This window comes from Aedes albopictus, chromosome 3 (genome assembly GCF_035046485.1).
Source record: "Aedes albopictus strain Foshan chromosome 3, AalbF5, whole genome shotgun sequence".
Classification (NCBI taxonomy): domain Eukaryota; kingdom Metazoa; phylum Arthropoda; class Insecta; order Diptera; family Culicidae; genus Aedes; species Aedes albopictus.
The window spans coordinates 276,304,653-276,330,842 of NC_085138.1; the positions used below are offsets into that span (position 1 = coordinate 276,304,653).

Below are 26,190 nucleotides of genomic sequence, written 5' to 3' on the forward strand. Positions count from 1 at the left end.
GAGAACTAACAATCGTCCACACCGCGAAAATCGGGAGGCTACGGTGGGCGGGTCACGTCATCAGAATGTCGGATAGCAACTCGACTAAAATGGTTCTCGAGAGTCAAAAAAGACGTGGTGCGCAGCGAGCTAGGTGGATCGACCAAGTGCAGAGCGATCGGCGGACCCTTCGCAGAGTGTAGAACTGGAGACATACAGCCATGGACCAAGTAGAATGGAGACGAGTCGTGTGTACAGCAGAGGACACTCAGGCCTTAGTCTGACTGGTAAGTAAGAGTTGAAGAAGTTGTGGGCGAAAAGGGAAATTATGTTCGCTAAGGCAAAATGGGTGCTCTCCGTCGCAGAAATCCTCTGCACTTGGAATCCCACCTAAGAAGGGATATAGGAGCGGAAAGACAAACTCACGGAACTTGCTGGATAATTCGACGGCATCCAGACCACGATCGAAGAAGAGAGCACCAGAAATTTGGAAGACGTCGCGTCGGTGTTCAACTACCGGCTGCAGTTCGACGAGGTTTACTTCAAAGAGGAAGGTTTGTACACGGCGTTCCTGCAGAACAATCAGGACTGGATGTCCATCTACAGTGCTGAAACTGGGGAATCCACTAATGATCTGAGAGATGCTATCAGAGTTTTCCGCAAGCCTTGATCATGCACCAAATTCAACCCCCTGCAGCAGCAGCTGCTGGATCGGCTTCGCATCAGGACCACCAACTGGACGTGATGCTTCCTCAGCTCAACATCCCGGTGTTCAAAGACGAACAGAAATACTTTCATTCTTTTGAGGACCTGTTCGTGAGCACCATCTACACTGCCGTTCTACGCATGGTTGTCCCATGTTATATGGGACAATTGGGTCCAGAACGGTAGTACAGCAGGACAAACCTCAAGGAGTCACCTATGGTGCAGTACCTGCTATTGTACTTGGACGGCGAAGCGAAGAAAATGGTCAGCTCGTTCCCGATCAGTGACACAAATTAAAAAGAAGCCTCGGAAACACTGCAGACCCACTACAACAAGAAAACGATACCGTGTTTGTCTTGGTTCGAGAGTTTATCGACTCACCATCAACATAAACTGCACCCGGGCTCAATAAGCTGGTGATCACATCCAACGATGTCATATGTCAGTTCGGAAATGAGTTTGAATCGAGGGATCTGTGGCTCATCAACCTGTTGTGGGGAGAAAGTGCAAACCAACGCGTCTTCGGCAACAAAGGATCACCTGATCTATCACTGTAACCGCTTCAAGGACGTCGTACACGCAGAGAGTTGGCACAATCGTCAAAACTGTGTTTCAACTGTTTGCGCTCCTCCCATGCAGCGGAAAAATGCCCATCGAAGTTTGCCTGCCGCTTAACGGATTGGAAGCAATGTCACCACACCCTATTGTGCAGGCAGGGAGCAACACAAGCTGTAAATGTGCCGGAGCAGGTTCAGTCCTACCAGGAATCCAATCTAAAATCAGCGTCGTCGGTCAACATCACCTCAGCACAGGCGGTGACAAATCTACAATTCCGCTACTGCCAACGGTGGTGGTACGTGTCAAAGGAAGTGGCGATCAAATGCACGACGTACGAGGTCTAATCGACAGCGATTCGCAAGTGCCTCTAAGCAAGGAAGCGTGCGTAAAACGTCATGGGTTGAGACGTAACAACGCTACACTGGAGGTCACCGTCGTCAACGCAGAGGTTGTCGGTCTCACAGCCGGTGTTGTCATCGCGCTTCGAGGATGAAATCAAGCTAACCACTAAAGCCTACGATCTAGGGAAACTGACGGCTACCATGCCGTGCCAGCGATTCAGCGAATCCAATGTGCCCTATCGGAATCAGGACAGGTCAAGAATCACAATTGGAACTCCTGTGGCAAAGCGTTCCATTTTCGGATGGATGGTCGCAGGTAAGCTCGCGTAACAAGAATGTGTTCATGCCTACCACTCGATCATCAATCTAAACCAAGAGATTGACATCGTCCGGACGCTGCGGATGCTCTGGGAGGATTCGGAACGTGATGCTGCGATTCCGATCGTACCCGGTCCGGTGTTCTTAATAGAGGACAACCAGAAGATGTATCGGCAGGTGCTAGTACATCCTGGTGACATCGACTACATGCGCATCGTCTGGCAAGACTCACCCGATAAGCCAATCCAGCATTTTCGTTTACTTACCGTTACGTTTACTTACCGTTGGTTTGAAGGGTTCAGGATTCCTTGCGATAGCAGCCGAAGTATACGAATCAACATACTCGGAAGCAGCAGAACGAGTTGTGAAACATACCTAAGTCGACGATCTAAAATAGGGTGCGAATCCGGCGGAATACAATTAATCGCGCAAATCATCGAGATTCTTGGGGAAGCTGGGTGTACCTTTCGTAAATGGAGTTCAAACTCGCCTGAAGTACAGGGATCAGGGGCCGGATCATAACGTCCAAGGCCATAATGTCCTGGTCCTTATGGCGCGTTTTTTTTGCGAAATAACGTCCAAAAGCTTGGATGCGTCATAAAATCCTATGTGCCTTCTTTCCTAGGACCTCGTGACATAGTTGCATGTTTGGGCGTTATGCCTCGAAAAAATGTGCCATAAAGTCCTAGGACATTATGGCCTCGGACGTTATGATACTGCGCCCAGGGATCATTGTCGGACACCATGAACACCTCGAGGCCGATCCAATCCCCGGACGAACGGAACACTGTGAAGGCGCTTGGGATACACTGGCTTCCAACCGAAGACGTTTTCACGTTCAAAGTGATCATGCCATCTGACGGGCCGAACATGAAACACCCAGCTGTTGTCGGACTCGGCGAAGCTATTCGATCCATTCAGATGGTTCGCACGGGCGATTGAACGAGTGATATAGGGTCTGGGACCATTTGGGCAGGAGCACCTATTTTGGGCACTTGCTGCTATAACTCAGTCGATTTCAAACCGATTGACTTGAATTTTGAAACATGACTAGCTACTGTGCCTTGCTGATCGTGTCTCAAAAATCAAGCCAATCGGTTCAAAATTGACTGAGTTATAGCAGCAAGTGCCCAAAATAGGTGCTCCTGCCCAAATGGTCCCAGACCCTACCTGCGGTTAGTAGACAGCAACGGAGATGTTCATGTTACCTTGCAAGCCGCGAAAACGAAGGACGCTCCAGTTCGTCAAATTTCTATGCCACGTCTAGAACTCAACGTAGCAGAGCTGTTGGTGAAGCACATGCAGCAAGTAGCAACACCGCACGAAAAAATCCAAATCGATCAGTACGTCTGGACGGATTCCACCATTGTATTACAGTGGCTATCCAGCCACCTCCACTAGCGGAAAACCTACATAGCAAATAGAACTTCTTCGATTCTGGATATCCTGCCTAGAAAGCACTGTGCTCACGTTCTTTCAAAGGAAAATCTTGCAGATTGTGCATTCCGTGGCGTATCTCCGTTGGAACCATTCGCTTTGGAGTCATGGTTCATGGTCAAGTACTATAAATAGGTACATTTTCAATTTACTTCGAACGGTTTGCTATTATCCATCAAACTCCTCCGCAATATTGGGAAAAAAAACAAAGAATTAGAACTCAGCGGTCATAGAGTAAACCGAAACACTCGTAGACAATTAAAACAACACTTTAAACTTTCAACGAGAGTTCATCAACCTAGCACGTTGCTCAATAAAGACCAAACTTAGTAATTAATTCATTAAATGGAAGTGTCGAAAATTTCTCGATTCTCTGCTCTGGAACCTTTCGTACCTTTCGTCGAAAGCTGCTGCAGTAAAAGAATACTCCCCGCCACAATGGAAAACGATCCCATGACGGAAACAATAAATCAGACCATGCGGGTGAGCAGCCCGGGCGACTCGTAACTCAAAGTTATGTTTCGTGATCATCTTGCTAGGGCCCCCTAGCTCAGGTAGGTAGAACGAAATGTTTCCTCCGCCGGATAGAAACCAAATTTGAGCGCGTTGGACCCAAGGAAGCGAACATAACTGTATCTGGCCAGCCACCTGAGTGAAGGAAAAAGTTTGTTATGTTCTTGGCACCAGTCAGCGGACACCGACGCGACGCCCGCCCGACTATTCGGGGTATGGTGGCACACAGGCGATACACATCTCGAGCGAAAGACGATTTGGGATAATTAAAAACGTGAAGGTAGTGTGACCGTCATTATCTTCACCCGCCGCCAGTCACCGGAAAGCTGTACCGTTTCAGCCGCGCTTTAATGAAAAGTTAGTTTTTTTTTCTATGGTAGCTTCTGTTTAAGCTGCCCGGATGTGTTTTCAATTTTCTTCGCTGTAAACGAAGTCCGGATAAATGGTTAAATTCACTTTACTTATTCTTAGCTTGTTCCAGGAAGTGCAAATCTAGAACCAATTCTTGCGGAATTTTCGTACTGGTCAAGGTACCGTGAAGAACACTGATCGACCCTGGAGAATTTCGTAAGAAATGTAAAGGTGAAAAGCTCATTTAACCCTAACTAGTTAGATTTTGGAGTCAATATGATCCAGACATGCACGCTGAACTTGCACCATCGTGGTGCCACATCTTAGGAGGGTTAAGTTCACCGATTTCTTTGCATTATTTTCAATGAGGTTCCAATCATTGTCCATAATTTTAAATTCGTAGCTCAATGCCTTGACATAAAAATTCCATTGTGACTAACATTTACTAGTAACAGTATAATATATTTTTCTTATGTTTTATGCGATTGAAAGGTTAAAAAAGCTTTTAACAATCACAAAAGATGGCAATTAAACGATGCAGATACAACGTTCGAACAGTTTTTTTTTTCTAATGGTCTTAATTGGAATTCATTCCTTCCCTCTGACATGTGAACTTTGACTAATTATTTTATTTATTTTTATCATCTCTACATTTGGCTTAAACGGAGCCAACCATGTTCGAAAGACATGCGAGATCTCAGCACAGACTGCGTGATTGTTATCGCATTAGTCATTCGACAGCCATGCTTACCAATGGAATAGATTTATGCACGAGAGGTGTTCGCGTGGCTTTGATGGTGTGAATACGATGAAGTCGCTGTTACTCATGCTTGGAAGCAGTTGGCAAATGTCAGAAAGCGGAAAACCAAATTTTCACGTTTTTACTTGACGGTGAAGAAGGTGGGTATGATATCTGAATTATCAGCTCATTGACTAACGTTTAGCTTCTAGGCACTTTTGAATGCTCGATCAAAAGATTCTCGATAGTAGCTAGTAAAATGTGTTGAATTTATCTTGGCTGAACACAATCAGCAAAGCAAACTGCCGAGCAGTGCCCATTAATTAACATGACTATTGTCGAATTCGTTTTTGAACCTGGGTTGGAACTGGATTGGCGGAAAATGTGTAAACAAACAAACGTCAATCAAACTCAAACAAACTTTAGTACAAGCGAAACCGAAGTCGGGTTGGGGTTGAAACTGTGATCTCATCCAGTTCCAACCTAGGTTGGAACTGAATCAAAAACGAAAACGACATATGTTTGGAGGATACCAACGGAAGAGCAGCTTGGCGCAGCTACACTTGAAGATGGCTGGAGGGACATCCGATCCGCCATAGGTAGTACCTCGGCTACAGCACTAGGCTTCGTGACTCCGAATCACAGAAACGACTGGTACGACGGCGAATGTGAACAGTTGAAAAACGAGAAGAATGTAGCATGGGCGAGAATGCTGCAACACCGTACGAGAGCGAATGAGGCACGTTACAAACAGGCGCGGAACAGGCAGAACTCAGTCTTCCGGATGAAGAAGCGCCAGCAGGAAGAACGAGATCGCGAAGCGATGGAAGAGCTGTACCGCGCTAAGGACACACGAAAGTTCTACGAGAAGCTGAACCGCTCGCGCAGAGGCTTTGTGCCACAAGCCGACATGTGCCGAGATAATCACGGGAATATTCTCACGAGCGAGCGTGAGGTGGCCGAGAGGTGGCGGCAGCATTACGATGAGCACCTCAATGGCGACGTTGCAAGTACCGGAGGTGGCGTGGTAACAGCTGAGACGAGACTCGCGAAGAGGAAAAAAAGCAACGTCAAGTGCAGCCCAACTGAGCTGTCAGTTGTAGCCCGTTTGATTACTTTACCTAAAACGAGTAAAGTATTGCTATCCGAGATAAATTCTGAAGCCAAAATTCACTCCGAGCAGCATTTTCTTCTCCTGTACTGTCAAAAATAAATTGAAAACAAAATATTCCAATGATTACTTGGCTTGGCGGTTGTTGGCGATGCAAAATTTCACCTCAACATGATTTTGTGCGTGAATGGGATTCAGTCACACTGCATGTGAGGAGATGCGATCCCGTACGTGTTTGAACCACCAGCCCAAAACATAATGCCAACACAGATAGGAAGAAAAAAAAATAACAAAGTGGAGAAAAAGAAGACCGTCTTCGCGAGTCTCGTCTCAGGGTAACAGATCTAGGAGTATGTGCACAGGACGAAAGGCTTCCGGCCCCTGACCTTCAAGAGATTGAGGAGGAGGTTGGCCGGTTGAAAAACAACAAAGCCGCTGGAGCAGATCAACTACCAAGCGAGCTTCTAAAATACGGTGGAGAAGCACTGGTGAGAGCACTACACTGGGTCATTACCAATATTTGGGAGGAGGAAGTATTACCGGAGGAATGGATGGAAGGTATCGTGTGTCCCATCTACAAAAAGGGCGACAAGTTGGATTGCGGGAACTACCGCGCGATCACACTACTGAGCGCTGCCTACAAGATACTCTCTCAAATTTTATGCCGCCGTCTATCACCGATTGCAAGAGAGTTCGTGGGGCAATATCAGGCTGGATTTATGGGTGAACGCGCTACAACGGACTATATGTTCGCCATCCGCCATGTGTTGCAGAAATGCCGCGAATACAACGTGCCCACACATCACTTGTTCATCGATTTCAAATCGGCGTATGATACAATCGATCGAGAACAGCTATGGCAGATTATGCACGAATACAGAATCCCGGATAAACTGATACGATTGATCAAGGCGACGATGAATCGAGTGATGTGCGTAGTTCGAGTATCAGAGACACTCTCGAGTCCCTTCGAATCTCGCAGAGGGTTACGGCAAGGTGATGGTCTTTCGTGCTTGCTGTTCAACATTGCTTTGGAGGGTGTAACACGAAGAGCGGGGATAAACACGAGTGGGACGATTTTCAAATTTGAGACGATGGCGGAAACGTACATCCGGCCAAAGAGTGAAGCCAGGCGAATCTGATTAGTCATTAATGTGTCGAAGACAAAGTACATGATGGCAAAGAGCTCCAGGGAGGAATCACCGCGCCCGCCACCCCGAATTCATATCGACGATGATGAAATCGAGGCGGCTGAAGAATTCGTGTACTTGGGCTCACTGGTGACCGACGACAATGACACCAGCAGAGAAATTCAGAGGCGCATTGTGGCAGGAAATCGTGCCTACTTTGGACTCCGCAGAACTCTACGATCGAATAAAGTTCGCCGTAACACGAAGTTAACCATCTACAAAACGTTGATTAGACCGGTCGTTCTCTATGGGCACGAAACATGGTCCCAACGTGCAGAGGACCAACGCGCCCTTGGAGTTTTCGAACGGAAGGTGTTGCGTACCATCTACGGCGGAGTGCAGATGGAAGACGGGACTTGGAGAAGGCGAATGAACCACGAGCTGCATCAGCTGCTGGGAGAACCAACCATCGTCCATACCGCGAAAATCGGGAGGCTATGGTGGACGGGTCACGTCATCAGGATGTCGGATAGCAACCCGACCAAAATGGTTCTCGAGAGTCATCCGACCGGTACAAGAAGACGTGGAGCGCAGCGAGCTAGGTGGGTCGACCAAGTGGAGGACGATCTTCGGACCCTACGCAGAGTGCGGAACTGGAGACAAACAGCCATGGACCGAGTGGAATGGAGGCGGCTACTATGTACAGCAGAGGCCACCCCGGCCTTAGCCTGACTGGTAAGGTAAGTATGTTTGGAGGAAACTCCAATGCAGATCTCGTAGCTTCCGGGAAGGTAAGCCTAGTTCCCTGGGTTGGTGGGTTGGTGTCAGACCCTGTGAACCAGCCGTGAACCACAAGCAAAATAATATGAACCGATACCAATAATGGCGACAACCTGTGCAACGCAAACATACCTACTCGTTGATTTACTAAAGGGCCACGGGTTCGGGTTCATCAAAGAAGACCTGAACGCTCCAAGGTGACGTCACGAATTAACGTTCGGTTCATTCTCGTTCGTCCCTTCCTTTTCCCTCTCACGCGAATTTTGACATTTTCCGGTGGTTTGTTTTGATTCCCATTCGTTGCCGTTCTTTTCGCTCTCTCGGAAAGAAAATTGAGGTTAAATTTCGATGCAAAACTCTATAGAAACAAACAATTGGAAAGTTCAGCGCTCACCGGCTGATGGATGTCACCGCCTTCGAGGACATGTTCATTTCCTCGTGCATATGGTCGGCGTTAAATCAAAGAGGACCATGTGAGCACGTTACGGCTAACAAATTTTAAATGTTTTTCCAAAGTTCGATATTTTTTTAGAATATTGGAGTTACACAGTTTATAATCATTCATTCAGATGACCAGTGTTTTTTATAAATATTCGTTAATTAAGAGTGAGCTAAGTACAATTCTTGAATAACTGCTAAAATAAACTTCTCAATCAAACCGGTAACGGTGCATTCCAATAGGATGCCCAACAGCTTATAAACACGCATATGTATTTTGATACATATAGATAGGATTACGAATAATAGGTAATTTCAACTTGTTTTTCTTAGAAACATATGGTCCAATCTGTCTACACCCGAAAGAGTCAAAGCTCTTTTTTACGTGAGGATTGAGAAGCAGTACAACGCTCATGAAGTCAGATTCACTGACGGCTCCAAACTATGTAGGTGATAAGGTCGGCCTAGGAATACTGGGTGACCAAATAGAACGATGCTACAGTTAACCAAGTGCCTGTTCAGTATTTTCGCCGAGGCTGCGGCAATCCTACAAGCTATTGTACCCCCAAGTGATGAACCAGTTCTAATAGTCACTGATTCAGCTAGTGCCTTGACAGCGCTCGAGTCACCAACGAATAAACATCCGTATCTACATTCAGCGCATTCAGCCCGATTTAGAGCAAAGTGAGGTCGATGTATCGTTTATATGGGTTCCAGGCCACTCTGGAATTGCTGGAAATGAAAAAGCGGACGTACTAGCGGGGACCGGTCGAAACGGACCATTACTAACTAGGAAAATTCCATCAGAAGACATTAAAAAGTGGTCGAAAAACACGGTCTGGGATTCCTGGTCCCAGTAATGGCGACGGGAACTGCTTTTCTGCCGTAAAATCAAAAATACGACCTCCCCGTGGGATGACTTACCGGCACGGTGAGAGCAGGGCATACTATCCAGACTAAGAACTGAACACAGCAAAATGTCGCAGTCATACTATCCAGACTAAGAACTGGGCACAGCAGAATGTCGCACGATATGAGCGGTGGTACAGATGGTTTCCACAAACATTGCGAATCGTGCGGGGAATGCTGCACAACCGAGCACATTATCAGTCACTGTCCGGTTCTTGATGATCTGAGAAGAATACATGACATTACCGACGTAATCAGAGCATTTCAAAATGACCCATCTTTTGAGAGGTAACTGATAAAATTTCTTAAGACCGCACAGATATACCACAGAAACTAATTTGCGTCTTGGCTCTGGGCAGCCCGGGATCTTCTAACTCGGTGTCGTAATTCCCACTTGTTACTCCGCAGATTACTCCCTCTTTTATTCTCTTTCACGTCGGGGCATCCTTGCCTACAAAGGGTGGCGGATTGCCACCTAGACGAAGTCAGGCAGTAGCTCTTTCAAGTACTTTTCCCCTCGCGAAACCCTTGGAACCTTTTTTTTACATCTAACCCGCCTCACACAAAAACACGTTTTCAGATCAGACAGTTAAAACACATTGACAGACCAATAGACGCATGGATGTTTATTAGGCCGCGTCTATTTTTGCTAAAGTTGGAAATGTTAAAAGTTCAATATTGCAAAACGATCGTTTTGGCTAAAAAATCATCATGCCAAAATTTGAAGTCCATATCTCAAGGCTAAGTGGTCCCCACGGGGTCTAAAGTTCTCAAAAATTGCATGGGGTCAAAAAAATCATGAAATTTCTTCGGCGAAAAAATACCCTATTCTACTAGAATCGGTGATTTTAGGACTCTAAAGGGCCAAAAATGTGCTCATAATTGCGATATCTCTTTTCGTTTATGAATTAGGACTGTTGCCAAAAAGTCGAAGTGAAAACGAAGATCATAGAGAAACAGACATAACACTTAGAACAAATTTCATTGAAAAACATCGTTACGAAAACATAATCGCTCAATGCTAAACGTACTGTGTTTGGCTGGGCCGCCGCTAAATGGCGGTAGTGAGCTGTTACCGACAAACTGGCAACAATGGTAACCACTGAGGAAGGGATAGATACAGTTTAGGATTTCGACTCTCACAGTAGTTACTTATAAGCTTCAACGAACCGAACCCCCCCCCCCCCCCCCCCCCCCCCCCCCGCACCATCGCTTGTGGTATACAACGTGAGCGAGGCGTCGCTGCTGGTAGCCGAACGCGACTGCTCGAAGTTTAAAAATGTGTTCGATGGGAGGCGATGAAAGTGTGACGTCTGTTTCTCTGTGCTAGATGATTAAGCTCACATTTAATTCTCATCACTGTTATTTGAATACAAGCATCGCGATGATGCATCGGTATGAAACTGAGCTTAAAACGAAAAATCTAAAAAAAGGAAAATAATGCTTCATTTTCAAATTAAAACACTATTTTTGTATATATACCAATTTCTAAGTGTTTTGGCAACCCTGCATTTATCGTGTCGATGGCGTAAACGTAAACAAATATAAGTGAAAAATCTGGCTGGTTGTGCACAAGCAGAAGTAAGTTTTTCGTATTTGAACAACGACAAAATTGCCAAGATGCGGAAAGAAGCAGAACGCAGTGATGGAACAACTGGAAAACCGGTGATAGTGACCAGAAGCGGAGTTTCCACAGCAGCGGAGAGTTCCGTAGAAGAGCTTTCGAAAACGGATGTATCGGGCTTCAAGGGCAAGAAGAAGCTGCTGTAATCTAACCAGAAGGAAAGATCCAAATTTAGGATCTCCCATCTCTGTTTCTATATTCATAAACTATCCATTTCCAGCGATCGTACATAAAAAAAAATAAGTGAGCAGTACAGTAACACCACCCGCTGGTGCATCAAATGTTGTTCCTCAGATAGGTTTGACTCCACCAGTGGAACAGTTCAAATCGGGCGCGACTCCGGAACTAAATTATCAGTATCAGGAGTCAACTACACAATCATCTGCAAATATTGTTCGTGCAGTTGAAAATCGGAATTTTTGACACGCGAAAATCGATTTTTCTCATAAACCGTGTGTCGGACGTACGTCGGGCACAGTGCGCTGGATAGAGAGCCAGGTCCGCTGTCCAGCGCACTACGTCCGACGTTAGGTTTCACGTATGGATTTTTAGAAAATTCGATTGTCGGGTGTGGGGAAACTTCGGGTTTCAACCGCGACGACAATAGTACCGCACGGTGATTCATCACAAGTAGCGTCATCGTCAAAAGAACTTTCATTGGAAGCACGGACACCGCGTAGTACCGTGCTTCAACCATCCAGTTCAGCGGGAACAATTGGAGCTCAGAACAACATCGTAATGCTATCGTACCTCGGATCAGTAACATCGATTATCAGGAATCCATTGTGGAACGCAAGCATCAATTGGTGGAATGGATCCCGGGTAGAGGGGAATATCTAAATAATATCAATTCAATATCTGCTTATGATGTGAAATCATTTTTTGATATTACGATGATGTTCGTGATTTTGGGAATATCAAATAAAGAGCACAATTTGATATCATATCTCAAATTGATATTATTTATAGAAGATTTATAATAAATAGGTTGTTCTTGCATTCTTAACACTGTTATAAACATTTCAACGCCCATTTTTTTGTTTTTCACATCCACGTATAATTAAAAAAAGAGTTTGGTTTTCTCATGTCGATGGTTCTATACCACTAATAGTACCCAAGGTGAAAAAATAACTGTTAAGGCATTATATGAGAAAAATACGTAATGATGTACCTATCGTGAACAAAAGACTTACTAAAAATTATTGTACATTTAGCCATTGGTTTAGGGTTCGTTCAAATATTACGTAACGCTAAGGGGGGAGGGAGGGGGTCTAGCACTGTGTTACGCTTCATACAAAATTCCAAAATTTCCCATACAAAAGTTGTTACGTGGGGGAGGGAGGGGGTCTAAAATTGTCAAATTTCGCGTTACGTAATATTTGAATGAACCCTTATTACATATAATTGAAGGAGATGTTATAAAAAACAACTGAGAATTAATCGCACTGCGTTCGAATTTTACACCTTGAAATAAATCTTTCAATTGTTTGATTTTGTTCTATCTGCATAGCGATGCACTGTTGAACTGAATCATTGACTTTTACAACTCGTATTTCTTCAGTTAAATGGCATGCATACAAATTATCATATATCTTTTTAGTTTTTGCACGCTGTCCTACAATGTAAATCAAGTTATTTTTATCGCACAATATGTGAGTTATGCAGTAAAATGATCCATTTTTCTCAATCCATGAATCATCATAGTTGCTACCTTTACAAATGTCTCGTGTACACAAAATTAAGCCATTCTTGTGACACCTGCTATGTACGCTAAAAATTCTTTCATCTACATCGTCATCATAAACAACTGAATCGCATGGAACAAATACAGTTTTAGAGTCAAACTGTAATGGAGTGTGTTCTTTTGTCCATACCGTTTTCACCCAGTTTTGGATAGGCGAAGCTGAAGGAAGTTCTGTGTAGTGGCACATTTTGTTGATGCAATATTTCTTCTCAATTTGCAAAATAGGTTTCTTGTTGCTTGTTCGATAAGCCAGTAACATAGCATTACCTGAAAAAAAGAAGTATTGAAATAATATTAGAAAAACCATTGGTGACGGTTACTATGGGCCGTCCACAAACCACGTAGACTTTTAATGAAGATTAAGGCGGTTCTATTCAAAGTCTACGCTGCATACACTTTTCGAAATGTGTGTATGGATAAAAGCCAACGAGGGGAGAGTCTGAGACGGTCAGAATTTGGATTATGTGGTATATGAACGGTCCCTTATATGAAAATCAAATTTTATAACTACCTGATTCGTAGGGAAAGAGAGAGAAATTATACAATGCTCCGAAATTTCTAACTGCTTGTATGAGATGTCTTACTAAATGAACATTGTACGTCATACTCTCTCTTCCATACAGTGTTTGAAATTTGGTTTCAAACTGCTTTAACTGTTTATCACAGCCATTGATAGTCGATTCGTTCAGCTTTGGGCTTAGGAGCTTGAAAATTGACGAAGAAAGAAGCATAATGTGATCCAAATAAACTTGTGGTAATATCCCTTTGAGAGCTGGGTAGATATAGTGCAACAATATGGCTTCCCATTCGTTGGCCTTGTACTTTTTGAACTCTTTCAGCTGACGAGGATACCTCGCGAAGGACGATGGTGGTCGAAAGGACAATAATCTTTTTTCAACTTCTTGCAACGAGTTCCCGATGTAGAAAGGTTGTTTGTGAAACTCGCTCTCCGTCCACATGGTCCACACCTGTTTCATTACTCCTAGTAGAACTGCATGCATATAGTCAGGAGGGAATGATGATATCACATCGAACGCACGCAGTGATGCAAAAACTGTTTTCCCCAGAACTCCAAATTTTTCATTTCCATCCCTGCACATTTCGTCCATTTGTTTCCTTGTAGTGTTGTTCTGTCGTGCCGCCACTTGTTTTCTGATCGGATAACACCTGGAGGTACCCGATTCCTTCAAGTCCCCCGGATGAAGGCAGTACGTGCATCCATAATTCCCGTTGAACTGCTTCAGGTTTTGTACCTTGCATCTTGCGACGGAATCTAGGTTCACTTGCAACAGCATGATTGAGTACACAGAACCGTTTATATTAATTCCTGTTTTCTCTAAATGGATCAACTCTAAGCAAAGGTATTTAAACAACAAGTTTGTATTTGGCTCGCCTTTTGACAACCAGAGGGCGTTAACGATCAGATTATGCTTCGAGAACCGGTCCACTGGAGGAAGATTATTTAGGGTCAGAAACACGGGGTACAGAGGTTTTTGAGTAGTGCTTTTGTAAGCGGCAGCTCCGTCGGTGTTGGCGCTCAAAGTCAGAACTGTTCGCGTTTCTCCTGCTAGTTTCTCCTTCGCATATTGTCCTCGATTGATGTCTGCAAGTTTATCTTTCTCGATCGTCTGCGCATATTTCACGATTTTATCATTAAACTGCGTAACCATTTCACGTATCTGTTGTTCAATCGGAATAACCAAAAAGAAATCCTTTTCGTTGCTGTCACAAACAGGACATTTAACATTCACTTTTGGTTCATCTTTTCCATAATCAAGATGGCAATTCGTACAAAAATACACGCGATACGAATTATATGGGTTCATTCGAACTTGAGCCAAGAACGACGAAAAGGTTTCAGGAAAGGTTTTTACTCCGGTGATCACATTTAGCAGTTTTAATAAATCCTCCAATGCTGACTGAGTCAAACCATGCCGTATGTAAAAGTTCATTACCATGAACAAGACTTCGGAATATTTCAAATCGGACATGCATTTGAATTGCTTATTAGCGATTACCGAAGAAAATAGCTGAAAACCATAAAAATATTTAATTTGAAAAAAATATGTTAAGATGTTCTAAGAACTATTAGATTGTAAAGTTTTCCAACAAAAAAAACGATCAAGAACATTGCATTCGGGCAGTATTTGCATATTTTTTATTCAACATTTTCTGACTAAGTCTGTTGAAAAATCGATCAATTATTGCACCGATGCTTAATGGGAGTTTTTTTTTTCAGATATCAACCACCAGATTAAGTGGAATGTTCCGACGAAAACCGGTCAAGTACATTTCTTCTTCTTCTTAATGGCGTAACGTCCCCACTGGGACAAAGCCTGCTGCTCAGCTTAGTGTTCTATGAGCACTTCCACAGTTATTAGCTGAGAGCTTCCTCTTCCAATAACCAGTTTTCATGTGTATATCCTGTGGCAGGCACGAAGATACTCTATGCCCAAGGAAGTCAAGGAAATTTCCTTTACGAAAAGTTCCTGGACCGACCGGGAATCGAACCCGTCTCCCTCAGCATGGTCTTGCTGAATACCCATGCTTTTACAGCTGTGGCTATAGTGGCCCTCACAGTCAAGTACATTTAATACCGTGACATCACCTAATTCCAATCACTTTTTTTCGGTTCTTAATTTCGTTCACCCCATTTATTTTGCATGGTGAACGAAATTAGGAACCGAAAATAAGTGATTGGAATTAGGTGATATCACGGTACTGATCACCCGATTGCATTGTTTAATCAGGCAATTTGTCGGTCAATCCCAGTGTAAAACTCCCATAGGCGTCGGTGCAACAATTGGCCAATTTATCGACCGACTTAATCGAGTTGATGTTTATTCTGGTATAACGGCTTCTACACTTACATCATTCAAAGTTCCGGAAGTGCAATTGGAAATGTCGTCTTCTGACTCCGATTCGCCCATGTCGTAATACTGTCTAACAGTTCTTTCCATCGTTCCACCTTCTCCAGTTGGCTTTCCAGGACTGTCGAAATCTTCTGGATGCAGTTTACTCGCCAATGATTCCAGGGGTTTGGGCAGAGAACAAGGGGATTGCTTATCCGAGCCGTCCTCATCCGCGTTGTTGGGCAGCTCATGATCATCGGATTCTTCTGAATATAGAACGTTTAGTGGATTCTGCTGCAGCCCTATCTTTACGCGCTTTGGCTGCAAACAAAATCATCAATTGATTCACCGTACTAATTGGTAGCAAATCGTACTTACTTTTTTGACATATTTATTTCCATAGTTTTCCTCCGCTAAGAAGTACTGCCGCCTGCATCGACTACTCATTTTTAATAAAGAACTTTATCAAAAACCTCCGGTAATCTCCAAAAGCTGTGCATTTCTCACTTTTCGATTTCCAAAATCGGCAACAAAACAACCAAACACAACTTGAAATTATTGACAGGTAATCATGGTCAGTCTATCTATAGTAATGTTGTCTTTTCATGCTTGCACGGAAAAAAGCTGAATCGTTTGGAATAAGGCATTTTATGAGACGTTTCAAATCAGCTGTTTTTTGAATGTTTACCAGCTTTGAAGTCCAACCGGTGGGCGCATTTATTTACATTTTCGCTAGCATAACATGTGATTAGGGTCCATTCAATAAACGGGGTTCATTTATCTGCAAAAATGCGTCAATCCGCCCACTATAATTAATATCCGTAGACCGTGGGGATGTTTTTTTCATCTGCTAGTGACATCATACAGCTCGGGGGATTCATACATGCCGCATTAGAAACCGAAACATCTCTACCAGCAAAAATCTGATTAGCGCTCACCACATGTTATGCTACTTTTCGCGAAAACAAAAACACCAAATGTAAACAATAACAATGAGCGGCCCACCGGTAGAACGTCTCGTAAAATAGCTTATAAGGCTATCCATGGCGCCGCGTGCACGCAGCGTGAATCAACGCGCGTCGCCGCAGCGTTCCTGTGGGGCATGCGTTGACATTGCGTGACGCACACGGTGCGTCGCGGTAGCGGTGCGGTTGCGTTGCGGTGTCGTGTGCATTCTCCCATTTGATTGCGTGTAACTCAGGACGCCGACGCGCCGCCCGTGTGCATCGGCTCTAAACAACCATTTTGATTATATTTGCAGCACCCGCGTCGGACCTAACGTCGCGCATAGTGCGCTGTGTTGCGCATTAGATGCGCAACACAGCGCACTATGCGTGACGTTAGGTCTGTCGCATGATTTGGGAGAAAAGTTGATTTTCGCGACTTGAAAAGTCCGGTTTCAACCGAATTGATAATATCAATATTAACAATGTTGTCGCTTCATAAAATGGCTCATAATAATATTTTCCGTGTGGTAAACATACAACTCAGCATCGAAAAACTGTGGTTGGCACAATTCAAGAAATCTGGCGTAATTTATCGTAACGACCAACAATTTCAATAACTTTTTTTTGTCAAAAATCAAGTAAATGGTTTGTTTTTCCTTTTGTGTTGTCGTATAAATTATTTAAGGAATAAATTGATGGTTTTGATAAATACGATCACAAACTAATCGAATAATTCGAAGAAAAATGTTTTTTTTTTATTTGCTTTTATATGAATCATAGGCCTTTTCCATACATTACTCTACATTCTAAGACGTGCTCAGAAAATTCGGCTTCCATTGTTGTTCTCGTCTTTGCAGTGCATGCGCAAGTGAAATTTGATAAAAGTTTTAATCGATTACCCGGTGATTTTGATACGTGAAAATGGGCAAAACACGTAAAACATCTAAACAAAAAAGTGATGCTAAGCTAGCGAACCTCGAAAACATGAAGTTCATGGAAAGTTTGGTAGGAATTTCCTGCTAACTTGCATCTACAAATTTGTATCTAACCTCAATTTTTTACAGGAGCTGATCGAAATGCCGGCGGCACCGACACCAAGGAAAAAAGCTCGCGGCAGTAACATCCCTCCCGCCGCGATCAACAATCCACCGGAGGGCGAACCTTATGTTCCGGAGGAAGATATCACTCGCGCCGTCTTCATCTCCGAGAAGCCTTGTCCTCATGATGAACTGGCAGCTCCTGAGGACCTAACAGTGAACAGTGATAAGCTTCCTACAGTCCATGTCGTTTCGGATACTCCAGAGGATCTACGTCAGCCTGGCGCTCTTGCAGGTCAGCCAACTTACGCTGGACGCGACGTGTCGGTGATCAAAGTTGTTCTGGATTCGGCAGATGCGGAAGACGCGGCAGATGCTGCCGATCGCGATGCTGCTCAGCAGCTCGAAAACCGTGTGGAGGCACTGCAATGCGAAAACGATACTCTTCGACAAGAAAATGACAGACTTCGGTCCCTGAACATGCGACTCCAGGAAGCGCTCATCGAAAGGCCCAACAGCACTACATTTTCGGAGATTCCTGGTTTCCCCGATGCGAAATGGCTCCTCAGCGTTTCACAGAACTCCCAGGACAGCGATTATCTGTTCATCAAGGAACTGATGATTCGCCTGTTCCCATTTGGAGTAGGAAACGCAACGGTCACTGGCCACGGATCCAACAACCCGTTGGGGCGTGGAGTGAAGGGTGCACTTGAGTCGGGCACTCCTGGAAATGTGGAGAAGTTGGACCCGATGAAAGTCGCTTACATAAGAGGTAATATAAATCAACAAATGAACTTAAAAACCATTTTAACATCTCTTGTACGTTTTCAGATCGGCTCTACGAAAGGAGGATGGTACTCCAGGACGAACTAGGAGTGGCCATTCAGCGTTCGAGAAAGACAACAAGGCTGATTGCAGCGGTCATCAACAACAATCCTTCCCTGCGGAACTTGCGTCAAGAATGATTTCAACATGTTTTCATTTATCTATGGGACACCACTTAAGGGTGAAAATGCACAGCACGTTTTTTTTTTTTCATTTTCCAAACATTGTATTTTATACTGTATGACGTATGAACTTTGTTACGTTTTGTTTTATTTAACATGTTTTCGATTTTAAAATGTGAAATGTTTCATAAATCCGTGTAAGATACTTACATGCAAAGCAATAAAAGATGAAAAAATAAACACAACTAATGTTTCTGATAGAAAGAAATTGATTCTTTTCATTTTGGAGAACGGGTTGGATTTAAGGTTATGGAAGAAAATCAAATTATGATATTCATAAGCTATTGAAAATGCAAATCATTTTAAGATCTTTCTTTGATATTTAAAAGCTAAATGAGATATTCTGACAACTGAGACAATGCTTGATCTTAGTGAGATATTACAATATCTAAAAATGATTTTATTTTGATTGTGTGCATACTATTTTTTGATATTATTTTTGATCTTTTATCTCTTATGTCAAACAAACCAATAGCTGTTTTTGATCGTCAGTATTTCATTTTTCAATAACTGAAAGTGATGTTCGTTAGATTTTCTCCTCTACCCGGGATGCCTGAAGAAATCCAAGTGAAGTCTTGGAAATCACAGGTACATTTTTATTGACTACTTTCATAATATAGGCTATTGGTTCTCTTATTAAGCATGTGGCTCCCATTTTCATCCTACGAAAAACAAAAAAATGAAATGTTTTGTTTTTTATTTTTGTATTTTTTGTTGGAAGTGGGCACGCATGAAAACAAAAAGAACGGAATCAATCGGTGCCGTAATCACTTGTTTTCGAATAGGATGAATATGGGAGCATGAGATTATTAATGGCACACATACCCTACATCAGACGAAATTGAAAAGTTATAAAAGCTTTTCATGCCCAAGCACTTCCATTCTTCCCAAGTGTGCCTTACTTTATTTCGAAATTGATCATTTTTTTTGTTTACTTATAATTGCGTTGGAGGAAATTTGGGAACGTCTGCTGAGCCTGGTTCAGATTGGAGATCTAATGTATACAAGAATGCTGCTTGAAAAGTTTTGCAAGACCCATTTGTTCAGGCATACTAAATGGTGAGCAACCAACAAGACACTGCGGAAGTCATCCTGACGTACCAAACGTAGTGGAAAAAAGAAGCAATCGGAGAAGGACATAACTGATGGTGTTCCTGATACCCGAGTAAAGCTTCTATTCACTCTGATGATCAGGATATGGGAGAATTTGAGAACGCACCAAGCAGAGAAAAAAAAAATGAGATATCTGAAAATGAATCGATCGATCAAGAATCGATTGTTAACAGTAGTGATAGCTCGTGTTAAACATTTCATTTATTTTTTTATTAAGATTGTTGAACTGATTCTTTTTATTTGGGCATTTCTTTGCATAAGATAATTAATTACATTTGATTCATCTTTTTTTTCTCTCTTTTACTTTATATTTGTCAGAGTATGCATGAGTGGAATAAAATCAAATTCATGTCTGCGTGAAAAAGGTACCATCAAAATATTGCATCTGGTCCATAATCACCGAGTTTTGAAGTGTTTCCTCTGATTACGTTTGAGTTGCACACGTGATGAATTAGGGTCTGGGACCATTTGGGTAGGAGAAGCTATTTTGGACACTTGCTGCTATAACTCAGTCAATTTTGAACCGATTGATTTGATTTTTGAGACACGATCAGATGGGTACAGTATCTAGCCATATTTAAGGTTATATTACAAAAAGCACCAAAATAGGTGCTCCTGCCCAAATGGTCCCAGACCCTACCTTCCACTTCTAATACACGATTGGCTACTTGCATTAATGGATTTGGTCCTGCTTTTACCAACTTTTTTAGTGAATGTAATTTTCAAATGAGTAAGCGGGAAGAGATATCAAATTACCAAATTTGTTTGACCTTATCTGTAATGTGACACAGATTATGTACATTACTGGTAACAAATTCTCATCACTGACATTGCCCAGGGGGGGGGGGGGGGGTGGGGCGCTCTGGAATTAGGGTAACAATCATGCCCCCCCCCAGAGCCAAAATTTGTGGTATAAATTTTCAGAATAAAGCGCTTTGAGGTGAAAAAAATTTCCATGAAAAAAATCTTGAGAAATTATTGGGAAAAGCGTTAGAAGGTTTTCAATTATTGAATTAACCCTCAAAAGTTTTTTTTAGGGATTTAAGGTGAAATTTTTGACAGTATTTCTTATAGAATTCAAGCTAAATTTCCTGTCTACTTCTTGGTTACTTGATATTATTTATGAATGTTTGCAGTAACGTCATGAGAAATCACTAGAGAAGTCAAGGCAGGAAATATCATTTGGAAAATTTGGAAGGATTCGTTAAAGACAGTCAAAAGAAATTTCCTATATAATACCTACTCCTACAAGACTACTAAATCTCAATAGAGTTCACTGCGTTATTCCAGATCAAATGTTTCATAAATTTTCTCTGCAGAACTTTGCAAAGATGTTTTTGCGGGAATATTTTTTTTATTGACCAAATTGAGAAAAATTTTGTAGAGCCACTGGAATATTTCTTAAATAAATCTATGGAGTAATAATCAACAGAATCACTGAAAAGAAATCAAGTTTAAGTAGCGGCATAGATGATTTTTTTCCTTTGACGAATTGAAGTTATCAATTCTAGGGGAGAATATTTTGTAAAAAATAATCAAACTCCTTAACGGTAGATCAATAATTAACGGGAGTTCAATAGGACCTAATGTAATACATACATTTTTTAATAGGTTTTAAAACTTTCGAATGCAGTTCACATCCACAGGTTCGAAACTTAAAATCGATCAACTAAGCTTTGTTACATCCAGTTGGCCAGTAGCTTTACAAGTATGTTTAGTAACCATTTACTTTTAAATTCAAACAAACAGCTTTTGGTCGATCAACTGCAAATCATTACTTCTCCGTACGAAATACATATGTTCGAAAGCTTTACTTTAAAGCTTTCGAAACCAATTACCCAGCAGTAGAGCTTTATCGACTTACCTACCTATCGCAAAACGAGAACCGGTTTCCCCTGACGTTGTCGAAATGGTTTCGGTCGGCTTCCTCCTCGCAGTAGCTGCAGTTGCAGAACGAGTACTGCGAGCCGTACAAGCTCGAGTCGTCGTCCAGGTCGGTAAAGTTGACGTCGGTATCGAAAGCTTCATCGTAGTTGCTGCGGGGCGCTCCGGAGTCTTCCGATGTGGTGGCACGTGATCTACGAAGGATGGGAGGAAACAGACAAGCACATGTGAGTGTTGTTTTATTATAGGATTAAGACGCGTGGGGTTTCGATTGATGTTTCAATTTACATTGGGTTATGGTGTATTGAATACTCAGACCATCATCGGAAAAACTTATACTGAATAATTGTATGTATGGATAATGATAATTGACGTGGCGAATTGTAGATGAAGAAGTTGTTTTATTTTTGTTTTGAAGATATTTAAATATTACCAATTATTTAATTTTAATTTATCTCTCCATCTTAAACCGATCAAATCATATTTTAACACAGATTCTTTCAACATTTTTTTTTAGTTTTTGGTTTGATTTTGGTTAAGTTATTTTTGATACTGTTTATTTTCGAATTGCGTCTTTGATAATCGTTAATGATAATCACGTGATATTATATTTACCGATACAAAAAACAATCTTTAACCCTCGAGCAGTCGCGTCTTTGACTACCTGCAGGGACGCCGCACTCACACTGTGTTCCACATGCGTGCATTTTTTCTGGTGCGTGTACTCAGTACACGACGCGACCGCTCTCGGGTTAAAAGTGTTACATGCTGAAAAACTATTGATGCAAAAACACCTTGAGATGGAGCAAAACGACCTCTTGTATTTCCCGTTTTGAATTATGATTTAATACCAGGGGTCTCCATCTAACTATTTATTCTTGGGCTTAAACGGCACAACTTACGTCAAGTTTTGTTTCCATCTGAAGGGGTGCGTATTAGCCTAGGTTACCCTACACGTGACAAATGGTTTAAAAACCAGCCAGTCAGGCGAACACTGAATAGCCAGTAATGATCTTCTTTACGTTGTGCACTGCACAGTATATACGGTCGGGACGCTACCACCCACTTTACGCCCACCGCAATTTCCAGGTTGTCTTTCAACTCCCAGCTTCCAACCAATTCAGTACATTTTTGGAATGTGACAAGCTTGTAGTATACTCTAATCACAATCAAAAAATCAGCTTGATCGGTTGCAAGACAGCTGGGAAATTTCAGTGGGCGTAAAGTGGGTGGCAGCGTCTAATAGGAGACCCGACTGTATGCGAAAACAAATGTGATGCATATTTTTGATTAGATTAGAACAAGCTACAGTACATCAACTTTCCCAAGTCGTTTCACCATTATTGATCAGCTTAATGTGCAGTATGTATAACCACTGCTCGCGTGGAGACCTGAAACGCAAAACACAACACTGTACTGCAGATAGTGATCAATTAGGGTAATTCGCCAATTGTTGAACGGTTAGTACTGGCATTTTTGATTTCGTTTGTTTTTCCGTTAATAATTCCACTTTAGTTGAAAAATATCCAGTGAACGTCTAGATCTACTCATTCCTCATACTTCCCATTTAATTTGTATTCCCTGTAATTCCATTTTCTAAGAGGAAATAGAACATTTGTACGAGAAGCCTGTAACCCAAATGTTGAACGCTTTCAAAAGCTAGCTCATCCTAATGTTGGACGATTCTCGCCAATTGTTGAACGGTTCAAGCTTTGTTCGTAATTGATGACGTATAACCCGACATAAACCTATCATTTACCTGTTTTCATTTTCGCCACCAAACCCAACATAGACCCAACAGTTATCCGATGTGGGTCCAACAGTGGTCCAACACTTGATAAAATTTGACCCGACTTTTTCCCGACATCCGATAATTTTTCACTCTGGCGGATTTTTTTTCTAGATTTTTCGTGTTTTGAGCCTAGTTAGTCATTTGAGTGACAATTCATTCAAATGAGGGAGCATCCATAAATTACGTCATGCAAAAATTGTCCATTTTAACCCCCCCCCCTCCCCAAATCCACACTTTTTGTATGAGACCTCTGAAATTTTTGTATAGGTCGTCACACTTTATTTTTGTCGTAAAATATGTATAATTCTGTAACTTGTTTAGGACAATATCATGACACACATGAAAGCGCTTGCATCATACGTTTACGTTGATGGAAAATTACTTAAGTTAGGTTTATAATACCATTTTCAGATACTGTTCAACATTTGGGTAGTGTTTAACAATTGGCGAATTACAAAATCGCGACAAAAAAGTATGCATATTTTTTATTAGATTAGAACAATCTATAGTACATCAACGGGGTAACTTTCCCAAGTCGTTTTATTATTATGCATAACCACTGATCGCGTGGAGACCTAAAATGCCAGACACAACGCTGTAAATTGCAGATAGTGATCAATTAGTATGTAATAAAATCGACTTGTCTCTTCCTGCGCTCGATATGGTGAATAACCTGTCTAATAAATAAAACCTCCACTGGAATCACTGTAGCGCAAAGCTAACCAAAAGAATTATATCACACCAATCCCGGTAGGTAGCTGCAAACATAAGCAAACGAAAGGTGGAGAGATATTGCTGATCGGCAGTGATAAAACGGTTTTTGCAACCATTATGGAGTGCTACGAAAAAAATATAGGTCTTCCAATCGGAGTTTTCTTCTGTGGGGATAGAGAGAGGGAGAGAGAGCCAAGTTGAAAATGAAAGTTTGTTTCGTCTCTACTTTGCATCATAGGGGAATCGCTGACATGCATTTTTTTCGCGAATTTCATAACTTTTTCTTTTGCAGTTAGGTACCATTCGTCAACAACTTAATATTGGAGTTCTACAGGGTTCTACAACGATGGTAAAAGGGTAGGGGAACCCATCTTGTACAGTGATTCCATTTTTATCTTACTTGAAACAGAGCTATTAGGCGCTATATGCTTTGTTACTTATTTTTGTTTATTTTTTAAATTTTTTGTAAGAAGTGACCATGCATAATAGCAAAATGAGCAGAAACAAGTCATGAATGAATCGCCTTTTTCAAATAGGGCAGAGGATGAAGAAAGGTATTCATACGCTATTTAAAAAAAGTCTTGATTTGACTTGCTCTCGCAGTCTACGTTGTATCAGCCTGCTTGTTTCAGCGGAAACTCTTTCTCGACCTCACCTAGAACGTAGAGTGGAGTGCTGGAACCGTATGCGTTGAACGCTCTCATGTTTCAGCGTAATCCAGTCGTTTACGCATCATACGTCCTCATCAGCTCCGGAATTGTCTACGAAATTTACTTACACACTAACAAATCGCTTACCAGAACCAAGATGGTATAACTGCAGGTGGAAGCATAACTGTCCCATGTGCATTTTTGGCAATATTGAGATTTTGCAGCTAATGAACATGAATCATGGTGTATTATCATATAGGGAAATAAAAACAGATAGTTTGCTCCGGAAGATGTCGAAAATTTACAACGCCGATTTGTCACATTCTTAAAAGAGGACGCATGCGCGTTACGTTTCACTGGTAATCCTATGGAGCATTAAAATGCTCAATTTGGAAATTGGTCTATGGTAGAACATGATTCGGCACTTATGCTTCATAATTAAGATGATTATAGAACGAACCCACACCTTGAATTTCCAAAAGCACAAATCTGAGGAACCAAATGACGAATCGCCTGAAAACTTGATCGATTGGTCTCCACCAGCAGATGACCAATCGATCAACTTTTCAGTGCGATAGGATATTTCGTTCATCAGATTTGTGCTTTTGAAAATTCAAGGTGTGGCTTCGTTCTATATTCACCTTAAGACAGTTTACTTTTTCGAACTTTGGATGCGATTTTCTCGATTGCCTGTTTTTGCACATGTGACGTTATGCGTCCACCGGAAGTATAGGTCAAAGGTCAAAGATTCAATCCTTTGATGTTTCTGTTGGGTTCTTGCTGGTACCGTGAATCGGGATCAAATTCATCTCCAAGTCGAAATTGATCACTTGATCAGATTTTGTTCAGTTATATTAAGCATACTTTCAATAGTTTCCTCGCAAATATCGAGCTGTTGGAATCAGATACTAAACTATATGGGGTCTCCAGTTAGCCTAGTGGTTAAGGCTATGAATCGCCAATCAGGAGACGGCGGGTTCGATTCCCGTTCCGGTCGGGAAAATTTTCTCGACTCCCTGGGCATAGTGTATCATTGTACTTGCCTCACAATATACAAATTCATGCAATGACAGGCAAAGAAAGCCCTTCAATTAATAACTGTGGAAGTGCTCAAAGAACACTAAGTTGAAGCGAGGCAGGCCAAGTCCCAGTGGGGACGTAGAGCCATAAAGAAGAAGAAGAAGAAGAACTATATTGGTAAGGAAACTATTTAAGGTATGCTAAATCTAACTGAAAAACGTCTAATCAATTTCGACCCGATGATCAATTTGAACCCGGTTTACGGTACAGTCTATTTCGCGAGCAAACCGTCTAGCTCTATGCTAACTAAATTCGCCCAGCGATGAAACTCGAGCTGACGATGAAGACTTGTTGAACTTCTTTATTTTTGTTAGACAAAAACGTCGAACTGTTCAACTTGACCGTTTTTGTACGTAGTTCTTAGAACTGGCCTTCAGTACGTTATCCTTCTTTGTTGCTGACTTTAGGTTGTTCATCAAATTCTGGTATTTTGCTGG

General features: G+C 42.1%; 3 protein-coding genes across 6 annotated transcripts in view; 1 reads left to right on the forward strand and 2 right to left on the reverse strand.

Moving 5' to 3' along the window:
- The window catches only part of LOC109402320 (uncharacterized), a 397,433-nt gene that overhangs the window by 290,853 nt on the left and 80,390 nt on the right, over positions 1 to 26,190 (reverse strand). For all 4 annotated transcript variants that reach the window (XM_062860908.1, XM_062860910.1, XM_062860909.1 and 1 more), the window contains one exon: positions 21,502 to 21,711. In XM_062860908.1, coding sequence (XP_062716892.1) covers positions 21,502 to 21,711 — 210 coding nt within the window. The remainder of the gene's footprint in view (positions 1 to 21,501; positions 21,712 to 26,190) is intronic.
- Positions 12,164 to 16,770, reverse strand: LOC134292137 (uncharacterized). The gene is made up of 3 exons (XM_062860906.1): positions 15,908 to 16,770; positions 15,548 to 15,850; positions 12,164 to 14,707 (listed from the first exon to the last, which is right to left on the reverse strand). Exons 1-3 carry the CDS (start codon positions 15,974 to 15,976, stop codon positions 13,172 to 13,174), a joined length of 1,908 nt encoding a protein of 635 aa, XP_062716890.1. The 5' UTR covers positions 15,977 to 16,770; the 3' UTR covers positions 12,164 to 13,171.
- On the forward strand, positions 17,003 to 19,066 carry LOC134291184 (uncharacterized). The gene is made up of 3 exons (XM_062858631.1): positions 17,003 to 17,481; positions 17,541 to 18,285; positions 18,345 to 19,066. The coding sequence occupies exons 1-3, from the start codon at positions 17,398 to 17,400 to the stop codon at positions 18,476 to 18,478; spliced, it is 963 nt and encodes a 320-aa protein (XP_062714615.1). The 5' UTR covers positions 17,003 to 17,397; the 3' UTR covers positions 18,479 to 19,066.

Bases quoted from the DNA above. Each gene is read 5' to 3' on its own strand.
- LOC134292137 (XM_062860906.1), bottom strand. From the start codon at position 15,976: ATGAGTAGTCGATGCAGGCGGCAGTACTTCTTAGCGGAGGAAAACTAT. The intron at 15,851-15,907 runs GTAAGTACGATT...TTTTGTTTGCAG, and splicing joins GAAATAAATATGTCAAAAAA to CCAAAGCGCGTAAAGATAGG. The intron at 14,708-15,547 runs GTAAGTGTAGAA...TATGGTTTTCAG, and splicing joins CTTCCGGAACTTTGAATGAT to CTATTTTCTTCGGTAATCGC.
- LOC134291184 (XM_062858631.1), top strand. From the start codon at position 17,398: ATGGGCAAAACACGTAAAACATCTAAACAAAAAAGTGATGCTAAGCTA. The intron at 17,482-17,540 runs GTAGGAATTTCC...AATTTTTTACAG, and splicing joins TGAAGTTCATGGAAAGTTTG to GAGCTGATCGAAATGCCGGC. The intron at 18,286-18,344 runs GTAATATAAATC...GTACGTTTTCAG, and splicing joins GAAAGTCGCTTACATAAGAG to ATCGGCTCTACGAAAGGAGG.